Source organism: Vicia villosa, linkage group LG1 (genome assembly GCF_029867415.1).
Source record: "Vicia villosa cultivar HV-30 ecotype Madison, WI linkage group LG1, Vvil1.0, whole genome shotgun sequence".
Lineage (NCBI taxonomy): Eukaryota > Viridiplantae > Streptophyta > Magnoliopsida > Fabales > Fabaceae > Vicia > Vicia villosa.
In genome coordinates, this window is record NC_081180.1 from 162858545 (window position 1) to 162872023 (window position 13479).

Genomic DNA, 13479 nt, shown 5'->3' on the forward strand with positions numbered 1-13479 from the left:
TGTTTCAAACACACGCGCGCGCTAGCTGGGTTGGTTGGGGAACGCTTGTTAAAGTTTAAGGGTGTGGGTTCGATCCCCCACGCCCACGCATATATTTTTCTGAATTTTCAGATTCATGATCCCATGTGCACGCGCCATAGGTCCCCACCATGCGCTTGCCAGATCTGGCCCTTAGATCTCCACTCAGCCTAATCTAACGTCCCTAATCTGATGGTTTATACCATGTACCCTCATAATCACCACACAGGATTATAACTTTAATAAATTCAAATAGTTTTAATTATTTATCTATTTTGATTAAAATATATTTTTAGTAAATTAATTATTAAATAATTATTGTTTTATAAAATAAATAATTATATAATAGTTATATTAAAAATACAATTTGTTGTTCGTGCCGATTAAATCGATTAATCGCTATGGTCAACAATAATTTTAATTAAAATGTTTATTTAATTAAAATGCAGTTAAATTATATTCGATTAAATGGTTGCAATTATCTTATTGATTGTGATGATTAATCCTTCCTTGCTCTAAGTTTAATTTGTTATTATTTGTAATCGTATTAATCGATTATGAGGGGTAACAATACAAAATAAAATTCATAAAAAATAATAAAACACATTAATTCATTATTAGTGATAATCGAATCAATCGATTTGAATTGGTAATGGTGCAAACCCCCTAATCTTTTGACTATGGTGATCAAACCTATTGATCATTGCGGTTAATAGTGCCAAATCAGGGTTGTACGCCCAAACAAATTCCAAAACACTTTTCAGACACCTTTCAAACTTCAAACTCCAAATACAGATTTTTATCTACGACAGGCTATTCAAAGCCTTCAAACCTTCAAATCAAATTTCAAACCTTAAGGGCGTACAACCCGTCCCCCGAACTACGTAGACTCTGATCCTCCATAAGGAGGTACGTAGGCACTTGGCAACAAGGCGAGTCCCCCTCTTCCAAACTCTAATCATGTTCATATAATTAGCCTTTCAACTCTATTAATTGTCTGTCATCTTTCTTTATAAACCTTGTCATAAATCTTTATCTTTGAATGTTAGCCTTTAGGAAAGGGTTGAGGGTGCCTAACACCTTCCCTCGACCTGAATATAGTATCTTACCCTGATCTCTATACTGCGTAGGGTTTCCTATTCGCCCTTCAGAATAGGTGGCGACTCTAAAAGCTAAATTTTTAGGGCAGGTTGCTACAGCTGGCGACCCTGCTGGGGATAACTTAAATGGTGAATACTATGCTTCTATAGGTTTTAGGTTTTGGCAGGGTTTAGGTTTGACAACTTTTTAGGGTTTGGCTAATTCGCTTTTTTTAGGGTTTGTAATTATTTTATTTTTTAAAAAAAAATTTATTTGTTTTTTATCTAAAAATATTTAATTGTTTATAATATGTTTATATTTAATTGTTTATGTTAATATATTTATATTTAATTGCCTAATTGTCATATTTTTATATGCACTGCTGACATATTATGTAATGTTAAACCCTAAGTGTGGGAGTTAACTTTGAGACCAAAAGGGGACATGAATCGCCTTACGAGTCTCACTGATAACTCCACTCGGAGTGGGTTAGGTATTTGGAAAGGTTCGAAACGAAGCTTGACTTTGTGGAGGGCTGGACCGGATACTTAGCTGATCTCTCCGGGAACCTACCCCAAAAATTCGAACCTCATGGATAAAATGAGTTGTTCCAAAATCCGAAGAGACAAAAAGTCTCGGAGGCTACGAACGACCCCATGAGACCTTCTAGAACCCCCTATTAAAAGGTTGGCTCCCAAGAGCCGCTACGTCGAACCTATGAACTTATGTGATTTGTGCTATATGTATATATTGTGTTGATCATTATTTTTATTATTTCTTTTTTCATTCATCATACATCATGTACATTCTTGCATCATATTCTATTCAAAAAAGAAAGAAAAAAGGATATCATACGTATCATGCATGGCATACACATCATTTTCATGACATTAAGAGAAGATTCCTCTTCTATCTCCAGAACGAGGGACCATTGGGAAGGATAACCTAACATCCCGGCCATATTATCCAACAAGATTTCAGCAGAAGAGATCAATGGATCAGCAAAAGCAACAAGGTGGCCAACGCACCTGGAGGTCCAAGCCAAAACGATCATTCACTCCGTTGTACATGCCATTGTCTCAAGCTTTGCAACGTCTGCTCAACCAAAACTTGGTAACTCTGCTACCTCCATACTCAGCTCCAGTTAACCCCGCTCCCGGGTACAAGCAACATGCTAGGTGCGCTTATCATTCAGACGGTCCTGGCCATGATACAGAGGATTATGGGCCGTTAAAGCACAAGATCCAAGATTTGATTGAAGAAGGGCTCATTGAGTTCGAAGATCCTAGCAAGTCTAAAGCCATAGGTGGCTAGAAGGAGGATTTCATAGATCATTAGTTTTGTTTTCATTCGCAATTTCTTTCTGTTTGTTTAAACATTAGTCTTACGACATATGCTATGTACTTTACAACAATCATTAATGCATTGCTTACGTTTGTCTTGATTCATTCCTAGTGTTCTCACTATATTTAAAACTGTGTTTTTACTTGGTTTTCTTCTTTGTGATATTCAACTCTCGATTAAAGTCGTACACCTTTTGAGGGAGAATGACGAAAACGATACCACAATTTCATACACTACGCTTTCAAACAGACCGTGTTGACGATGTACAGGCATTGTTTCAATTCCTAAATAACGGAGATATAAGGATGTTAGTCCCTTGTCAACCCCTTTGAGCCTAAAGAAGTAGGAGTTTTCCTTCATATAAAATAAAACCCTTAATACATAACCTGGGGTAGGGTAGCTGCTCAGTTAACTTAATTATTCCAAACAGTTCGTTTGAACAAAATCACCAATGGTTCTCCGTCATCATTAAGTCCGGCAGTCAATGCCCGCAAAGAAAAAGAAAGCAATGCAAAGGCCTGCTGAGTCAAAACCTATTAAGGAGACTTAGGCAACATTGGGGCATCCCGCTGACTGCAGTTTTAAAACAAACAGTTCAGGCAAAAGGAAAAATTACAAAAAAAAGGGATAATGACTGCCTTTGCAGATAAACCTTTGGTTTTTGAACCATCATAAATGTCAATGTCATAATTCCCCAAATTCTTTTGGAGACTAAATGCATAGTTAACTGAGCGTAGGACTGGAGAACATCACGAAGATGGGGATGGGTACAAATAAACTTTGAGCCTCTATCTTTTGTTTCTTTAAACCGTGAACCAGGCCACGTTACAACCCTTAAAAGTCCTAACTGAAGCATGGTTAGTTCGAAAGCATATCGTTACCAAAGGTATCCCGACTCCTTAAGGTCTACTATAACTCTTGAGTTGATATCACTTTCTTACAAAAAAAAAACTTTGTTTTGCTCAAAAAATTGTTTTTAAACTTTCAAGACAGACATATGCATTCGCATTTTATGAATTTCTTTACAAAGTACACTTGTCTATGTAGATTCAGATGTTTAAACATCAGGGAGAAGTTGCATGGGGCATGGCTAATGGCTAAAAATCCCACTGACTGATGAAGTAGCTTTTAAAAGCTTGTCAAAAAAAAAAGAAACATCTCTTACGCATGACTGGGATGGCTAACATGTACACATGGCATAACTCGTCATTATCCCATTTACGTGGGGCAATCTAATCAAGATCCATTGGAATCTCTCAAGGACGCTGAATAGCCCATGGGGCAAGCCCTTTGTCTGGGGCATGTTGTAGAGGTCACTCAGTATCAGATGGCGTCAATGCCACTCTCACATCCTTTCCAGGAACCTTTATAGGATATTTCTCAATCTGTCCATATAGTCTTCTCTAAGACATGTTCAAATACTTTTTACCCTTTCCAGGAGCCTTTTTCAGACAGTCTTTTAAAGACCCACCTTCTTATCCTTTCTATTTTCAAACCCTTTCAGACAGTCTTCTCTAAGACATATTCCTTTCCAAGAACCTTTTCTAGGTAGTCTTCTGTAAGACATCTCTTAACTTTTTCCAGTTAGTCTTTTAAGACATATTCAAACTTCTCTTATGCTTCCAAGAACCTTATCAAACTTTGTTTAAAGTACAGAGTTTTCTCTAAGACAGTTCACCATTCTTTCTAGACTAATCTTCTTCAAGATGGCTTTTCCTAAGTTTTGTTTAAAAAATCACAAAAAAAAACAGTCTTTATCCTCTATAGGAATATTTCTGACCCTTTGCACAAACATATCCCTTTGAGCTTTGTTAAAGCGCGATCTTATTTAAGACAATCTCCCATTTCTTTCCAAGAACCTCTTCAGGTAGTCTTATAGAAGGCATCATCTCATTCCGAGTACCCAGCAAATCACTGTCCGTCAGGCGCGACCAAAATGCATGACTCGTTCTGAAAAGCATCTGCTTCATATTCAAACCAACACTTAGCATCAAGGAGACCTCTAAATCGGTCTAATCAAAGACGATCATTCCTGATAAAGACCCTTAAATGGGGAAACCACGTTCAGAGGGTTTTCCTAGAACAGGGGCATACAATCCAGAATCCTATTGACTAGGGGCATATCCTTCAAGAATTCAAACACTGGGCCAATGCATATCAGGCAAGACATGGTGAAATTCGAGTTCCCTCGAAAGGTCCCTCCTTCGAATCAAGGGGCACAACTCTCAAAATTTCTGATATTCGGGAAGTCACACTAGGAGCATTGTTGCATAATTGGTCTTCCCACGCCTGTACTATTCACATCCCGCAGTGTGGGATAGGCATACATGCATAATTCTCATTTATTTTGAGAATCTCATTACATAACACATGCATCATAACAATGCATAAAACTAACGCTACCTTTTCAGGTCACTTCATAATCGAAAGGATATTATTATCCAAATACAGTGCAAATACGATCGTATCAACGATTCAATTTTAACAGATACAATTCTAATATCTCATTCCAAGTCTTTCTTCAAAGAAAATCCAGAAGCAATCTAAGAATTTCTCACCTTTCCAGGTAGTCTTATTCAAGACAATTATCCTAACCTTCCCAAGCAGTCTTGTCTAAGACATATCCTAAATCTTTTAGGTAGTTTTGTTTAAAACGTTTCACATCCTTTATAGGGATTTTTTTAGATAGTTTTGTTTAAAACGTATCATTCCCTTTATAGGAACCTTTATAGGTAGTTTTGTTTAAAACATGCCATATCCTTTATAGGAACCTTTCTAGGTAGTTTTGTTTAAAACGTCTCACATCCTTTATAGGAACCTTTCGAGGTAGTTTTGTTTAAAACGTATCATTCCCTTTATAGGAATCTTTCGAGGTAGTTTTGTTTAAAACGTATCATTCCCTTTATAGGAATCTTTCTAGGTAGTTTTGTTTAAAACGTATCGTAACCTTTATAGGAACCTTTTTAGGGAGTTTTGTTTAAAACGTATTACATCCTTTCCAAAAACTTTTCTAGGTTAGTCTTGTGTAGAACATATCATACCTATCTAGGTAATATTGTTTAAGACGTTTTCATTTCCTTTCCAGGAACCTATGTAGGTTAATCTTGTTTAAGACATCCCATCTCCGTTCTAAAAGCCTCTCCAAGTGAATCTTGTTTAAGACACATCTCAGCCTATCCAGGACAGTCTTGTTTAAGACACATCATGCCTTTCTAGGTAGCTTTCTTAAAATACTTACCCAATCTTTTCTAAGACACACTTAGTTCTTTTAAAGAACTCCTCATCTTCTCTAAGACGTTCATTGTCCTCTCCAAGAACCTCTTTAGGTAGTCTTTGTAAAACATTTTCAGCCTCTTCAGGTAGTCTTCTTCAAGACAAATTTTCATATCCATTTCAGAAACCTCTTCAGGTAGTCTTATGTAGGACATTACTTCTTCTCTCTTCAAATACAATCAAATGATCAAGGTCAGAAAAGCATATGCTTTAAACAAGTATCCTGCCAGACAAATGGGTGGCGTCCATAAGCCCATCTCCCACAGAGCTCTTTCCCTACGCAAGCAAATTTCAGGGCATTTCAGTGTCCAATCATCTTCTACCTAGTCAGGTTTAAGAAGATTGAACAGGGGCAGCTGTCATACCCAAAAATTTGCCTCCCATATTCCACCTACAATGATTCAAAATTCAAGATACAGTCCCAAAGATTACTCATTCAAAAGTCCAGATGATCCACAGTCAACTGGTTTGACTTAAAAGTCAACCATAATCAGAGCATAGTCAAAGCCTCCCAATTTTGGTCAACATCAAGTATGTGAAGCATAACCATCATTTGATCAAAGATTGATCATTATTCCATTAATAGAAACTCAGAGATGAACAAATACAAAAAAGGTTCAAATTAGGGTTTCTTAGGAGAAAGTCAACCCAACTTTGACTGGGCATAACTTTCACATGGAACATCAAAAATCCCCCACTCAAAGCCTAGTTTGAAGGAAATTGGATTCTCCACAACTTTGTCTCTCACAAGCCAGGGCTAGAAATGATTCATTTGAGAGATACAGTGTAAAAGATTACAGGTCATTTTCAGGCACCCTTCAAAAGCAGTTTTTTGTCAGAGAGGATATGATCAAGATAAAAGCTCCAAATAAAAAATATGTTCCAAAGTGGCTTGTAGAGGACACTTTGAGGTTTCGAAAAAGTCTTATAACTCCCTCATAGCTTAAAAATTGAGTGAGATATGCTTGGTCAAAGTAGGGGAAAATTTGGAGGCAAAATGTGAATCAAAGGGGTTCAAAATGGAATTTCTTGCATGTGGGCCTATGTTTTGTAATCCAAACTTGATCCATAAGATATTTAGGCTGCCCAAGACACATGCCACGAAACTAAATATTTTTATTTGATTTTTAAGGATTTTATTTCATTTTTAATGATTTAAATAAATGGAAAATCAAATATTTTAGTGAAAAATATGTTTTGATTGTTTCCAATCAACATTAAATGGAAAATTATAATACAATTTCGTGATATATTGATTTGGAAAAGGGTGATGTAAATTTTGGCCAAAATAGAAGGTTAGGATTCAAGAAGCAAGTCAATTTTCTCAAACTTGCAAGATTGGATTCAAAGAGCATTTGGGCTATTTTTCTTAACCTAATCCATTGCCTATAAGTACCTAATGCATACCACGTGAATAGGGGTTGGAAATCTGGATCAGGGGCAAGGGTTCAAGACAGAAAAAAAGGCTTCAATAATTGAGATTCGGTTTTGGCGATTGAGAGGTTTCTAGCGAGGATTGAAGATTGCAAAAGCTCCCCTAAGAGTTTCTGAACGTGTGAGGATCTTCACGCTGCAACAACAACCCCAGATAACCTCCATTTAATCCAAGGTATGTACCTCTAAAAAACCAGATCGATTGGACTGTTACACGCATCCTCTTAGGTTTATGTTTGCATATTATGATTGTGTTTCATGCTGTGGACATGTGTGCATAATTAATTGGATTTCTGGGCGTGTTTAAGGTGGTTCACCATCATAGGCCGTTAGGGTTCTTGAAGGTTTGAATTGGGGGTTTTCAGTAGGGTTAAAATTAAGACAAAATAGGGCTAGCATTAGGATCGTATGATCAAAACGAGAGGAATTGGGGGGTCGCGCCATTTTTGTTTGCATCCATGAGCTATTCGCTATTTTTGGTGGTTTGGAGTTGCTACGAAATATTTCTAGCAATTTCGTAGCAAAAGTTGCAGGGTCTTATGAGTTTAATGGAGAAGATGATGATGTGTCTCCATAGCACTGGTTCATTTGAATTTCGCGCCCGGGAATTCTCTTACCGGGATTGTTTCATATATGACATGTTGGAAGTGTGTTTCAAACACACGCGCGCGCTAGCTGGGTTGGTTGGGGAACACTTGTTAAAGTTTAAGGGTGTGGGTTCGATCCCCCACGCCCACGCATATATTTTTCTGAATTTTCAGATTCATGATCCCATGTGCACGCGCCATAGGTCCCCACCATGCGCTTGCCAGATCTGGCCCTTAGATCTCCACTCAGCCTAATCTAACGTCCCTAATCTGATGGTTTATACCATGTACCCTCATAATCACCACACAGGATTATAACTTTAATAAATTCAAATAGTTTTAATTATTTATCTATTTTGATTAAAATATATTTTTAGTAAATTAATTATTAAATAATTATTGTTTTATAAAATAAATAATTATATAATAGTTATATTAAAAATACAATTTGTTGTTCGTGCCGATTAAATCGATTAATCGCTATGGTCAACAATAATTTTAATTATAATGTTTATTTAATTAAAATGCAGTTAAATTATATTCAATTAAATGGTTGCAATTATCTTATTGATTGTGATGATTAATCCTTCCTTGCTCTAAGTTTAATTTGTTATTATTTGTAATCGTATTAATCGATTATGAGGGGTAACAATACAAAATAAAATTCATAAAAAATAATAAAACACATTAATTCATTATTAGTGATAATCGAATCAATCGATTTGAATTGGTAATGGTGCAAACCCCCTAATCTTTTGACTATGGTGATCAAACCTATTGATCATTGCGGTTAATAGTGCCAAATCAGGGTTGTACGCCCAAACAAATTCCAAAACACTTTTCAGACACCTTTCAAACTTCAAACTCCAAATACAGATTTTTATCTACGACAGGCTATTCAAAGCCTTCAAACCTTCAAATCAAATTTCAAACCTTAAGGGCGTACAACCCGTCCCCCGAACTACGTAGACTCTGATCCTCCATAAGGAGGTACGTAGGCACTTGGCAACAAGGCGAGTCCCCCTCTTCCAAACTCTAATCATGTTCATATAATTAGCCTTTCAACTCTATTAATTGTCTGTCATCTTTCTTTATAAACCTTGTCATAAATCTTTATCTTTGAATGTTAGCCTTTAGGAAAGGTTTGAGGGTGCCTAACACCTTCCCTCGACCTGAATATAGTATCTTACCCTGATCTCTATACTGCATAGGGTTTCCTATTCGCCCTTCAGAATAGGTGGCGACTCTAAAAGCTAAATTATTAGGGCAGGTTGCTACACCTACCCAATGCAATTTCAATCTAATACTAAGACCTGAGTTCTTACTCACTCCCCCTCAATCACAGCAGTGATAACAAGACAAATTCAACAAGAATAAAGTGAAGACACACTTCAAACAAATCTTGATTTTGCTTAAAAGCTTCAATCAAGGAACATAGCACTCTTACTTAAAAGCTTTGAGTGACACAACAAGTAACAACTCAATACACCCTACTCCAATACAATTATCAAAGTGACAATTGCTTGGCTCACACGAAACACTAAGAACAAATAAACCTAAAGCACAAAGTCGCAGCACAGAGAATTCTTCACGATCAAATCCCTGCTCCTGAAAGTAGGACTTTCAGTCTTCTTATAGGCAGATCATGGGCCTTGGTCCTAAAGAACATAAATTAGGATTAACCAAGTTAACCTAATTTCCATAAATCAGGGTGCTAAAATTCAGGCAATGGCTCGGTCTATTACTGATATACAGTCAGCACATAATAGTTAGTTTCCTAAAATATAGCCTGAGATAAAGTAGGAAACATAACAGGAACATAACATCACATGATGTTCGGGTAATGATGTCACAACATTCATCTTGACATCACTAAAACATGTATTAGCTAAAACCATATCTCCTGCAGAAAACTTCAATTGCATGTCATGACATCAGTCAAAACATCTAAACACAAAAATATGTTTTACCATAAAATACAGCCAATCAAAAACATCTACAAACTCTCCCTTTGGCAAAGTTTTGGCTAAAACAACCTGTTAGCACATCAGAGATCACAAGCAGCAGAAAAGAACATCTAACCATGCAGGAGAGCTAATACATACACATAACCAACTTCAGAAACTTCAGAATTAATTTGAACATCTAATTCTTGATCACTTCAGGAAATACTTGTTCGCACACACAAAGTTCTGGGGTATTCATCATCATACATCTTCCCCTTTTTGGCCAAAAAGTTATCAAAGCAACAAAACTATTCAGATTATTATTACAGACCATTAACTACTCAAAATAGAAATCCAGACAGAATTCATTAAAAGGAACCATTAAAAAGAGCAACAAGGCTCTAATCATCTTCAGAATTAGAGCTGTGGGATCCATCATCACCATCATTGTCTTCATCAAAGCCATCTTCAGGACTGACATCTGCTTCTTCTTCTGATTAAGCTTCCTTTTCATCTCCTTCTTCTGACACAGCAGCCTTTTCATTACCTTTCTCAGGTCTAGTAAACTCATCACCTTCATCCATTTCAAGAAAGCTGACAAATTTTCAAGGGTCAGCTTTCTGGTCTCCAGTTCCTTGCAGGTCTCCTTGAGCATAGCAATCACAGCAGCCTTACCTGCAGGAGTCCGTTCTTTGGATGTTCCAGCTGATGTCATGACAATGTCAGGAACATGGGTTCCTTGAAACAGTTTATATGGAAAGGAAAAATCACTTTCCCTTTTGCAGACAGAGTCATTTTCAACCAAAATTCCTGGGTAATGGTTCAAGGTAATGCCACATATGAGTGATGGGAAAGCTTTGGGGCCTTTTACACTGAAACTTCCAGCATGCTTCATAGTTTTCTCAAATATATAGGAACCATAATTAAACTTGGATTTTGTTCCAACAACATAAATGAATCTTCCTAGAATAGTAGCAATAGTGGACTTGTGATTGGTAGGCACCCAATTTGCAGCACCAATCTTATGCAACATGGCATACTTCATGCTAAGCTTACTTGCAGACAGCTTCCCCTTTAGGGGCCAGCTCTTGACCTGTTTGGCAGTGATAACTTGGCACATTTTGTTATCAGACACTTATAGTTCAGGTTGAGCTTCATCAGACCTCCCCAAATAGTTATTGATCACAATGGATGAGAAATTAACACACCTGCCCCTCACATATACCTTCCTAAACTCTTTGGACTTTCCATCAGCACACTCTTCTGACAAGTTCACAATAAACTCTTTCACCAATATTTCATAACATTTTGAAAAACGAGCAACAGTCTTCATCAACCCAGCATCATGAATCAGCTCCATTATGTCTTTGCATTCAAGAGAATTCTGAGCTAACTCTCTTTCAAGGGCCAACCTTTTTTGGTAGACATATTTCCACCTGTTGACACTTGAAGCATAATGGAAGGAAATGTTGTCTATAGGCACATCAGGAAATCTAGCAGCAAGCTTGATAGAAGTAGGCTTCTTCTTGGGAGGAATGCCAAGGACATCACAAGTAACATCAGAGTCAGAGTCAACAATCACTTTGGCCTTTCTTTTCTTGGGAACCACTTTGCTCCAAGATTTGGTAGGCCCCACAAAAGTACTTTTAGGAACAACTTTCCTCTTGGGAGGGCTTTAGACAGCAGCCTTCCTTCTTTTTTTCTAGTCATGAGCCTTTTGGCTATGCTAGGGTTGATAGAAGCTACCAGATCATTATCTGAGTAATCATCAAGATTCACAACATTGGTACCCAGAACAGTTTCTTTGGGTCTTCTTGCATGTGGAGTACGAGGCTTCTTCACATTCAGATCTTCAATAGTTACCATTCGCAATGGAGAAACATCAAGAACCTGGTTAGGGTTGACAAGTTCAGCCATTGAGACGGAATCAAGATCAGAGATGGAGGACAACTTTTTGGGAGAGGAGGAATCCGATTGTTGAGACATTTTGGAGGGCTTCGAAAGAGTGACTGGGAATTTTCTGTGGCAGTTGATGAAAGTTTGTAAGATGAAAGAGTGGAATGAGCAACGAATGTAAGAGAGATAGCGAGTATAGGCAAGCGTTTGTTATGATTGCCAGAGGATAGGGGACTTAATATTCTGACCAATCAGAAGATACTTCAAATATTGAATATTTAAAATGTCCAAAATATTATTCCCAATTAACATTAATTGCTATAATTCGTCATAGATACATATTCCCAACTTGCCCCTCAAGTTTTCAAATTGAGTGGCATCTAGGGCTTTTATAAAAATGTCAGCAAGTTGCAGTTCAGTGGCCACATGCTCCAGGGTAATCACTTTGTCTTCCACAAGATCTCTTATGTAGTGATGTCTAATATCAATATGGTTGGTTCTGCTGTGCTGAATTGGGTTCTTGGAAATATTAATGGCACTAAGATTGTCACAGTATAATGTCATGACATTCTGGGTGACATTGTATCCAGTTAACATTTGCTTCATCCACATCAGTTGGGAACAACTGCTACCAGATGCTATGTACTCAGCTTTTGCACTGGATAAAGATACACAGTTTTGCTTCTTGCTGAACCATGATATGAGGTTGTTCCCTAAGAAGAAACATCCTCCAGATGTGCTTTTTCTGTCATCAGCACTCCCAGCCCAATCAACATCACAATACCCAGATAAGATATGGTCACACCCATGAGAAGAAAGCATACCCTAATCACAAGTCTAATTCACATATTTGAGAATCCTCTTGACTTGATTTATGTGACTCACTTTGGGTTCTACTTGATATCTAGCACACACACCAACTGCAAAGGCAATATCAGGTCTACCAGCTGTTAGATACAGCAGGCTCCCTATCATGCCTCTATATAGGCTTTGATCAACACTAGTATCAACTTCATCTTTAGATAGCTTTAAATGTGTGGGTGCATTTGTTCTTTTGTGACTAGCATTATCCATTCCAAACTTTTTAACTATGTTCCTGGTATATTTACTTTGGGAGAGAAAAATGGAATCTTCCATTTGTTTGACTTGTAGTCCACGAAAATAGGTCAATTCTTCAACAAGGCTCATTCCAAACTCATATTTCATTTGATTAACAAAATGTTTAACCATCCTATCTTACATCCCACCAAAGACAATATCATCCACATAAATTTGAGCAATCATGATTTTTCCTCCTTCATCCTTCACAAAGAGAGTCTTGTCTATCCCTCTTTTCCTGTATCCATTAGCAGTGAGAAACTCAGTCAGTCTCTCATACCAAGCTCTAGGAGCTTGATTCCATACAAAATGGGCTCTCCTCAATTTGTATACATGGTTTGGCAATTTAGGATCAACAAATCCTTTAGGCTGTTCCACATATACTTCCTCATTCAAGTATCCATTTAGAAAGGCACTTTTCACATCCATCTGGAATAATTTGAACTTCAAAATGCAAGCAACTCCTAATAGCAACATTATTGACTCAAGTCTTGCAACAGGTGCAAATGTTTCTTCAAAGTCAATCCCTTCCACTTGAGTATAACCTTGTGCCACCAGTCTTGCTTTATTTCTAGTTATAACTCCTTTTTCATCATATTTGTTCTTGTAGATCCACTTGGTACCAATGAAGTTTGTTCCTTCAGGTTTTGGAACCAATTTCCATACTTCATTCTTTTTAAACTTTTCCAATTCATCTTGCATGGCATTGATCCAATACTCATCAGTCAGAGCTTCCTTCACAATTTTAGGTTCAATCTTAGATACAAAACATGAACTTGAGATGATGTCTCTGGATCTAGTAA

General features: G+C 37.2%; 1 protein-coding gene across 1 annotated transcript; it reads right to left on the reverse strand.

Annotated features, from left to right (window-relative positions):
• Positions 1–9179: 9179 nt before the first annotated feature.
• On the reverse strand, positions 9180–11668 carry LOC131658569 (uncharacterized). The gene is made up of 4 exons (XM_058927852.1): positions 11327–11668; positions 10908–11207; positions 10230–10775; positions 9180–9344 (listed from the first exon to the last, which is right to left on the reverse strand). Exons 1-4 carry the CDS (start codon positions 11666–11668, stop codon positions 9180–9182), a joined length of 1353 nt encoding a protein of 450 aa, XP_058783835.1.
• Between the last annotated feature and the right edge of the window lie 1811 nt (positions 11669–13479).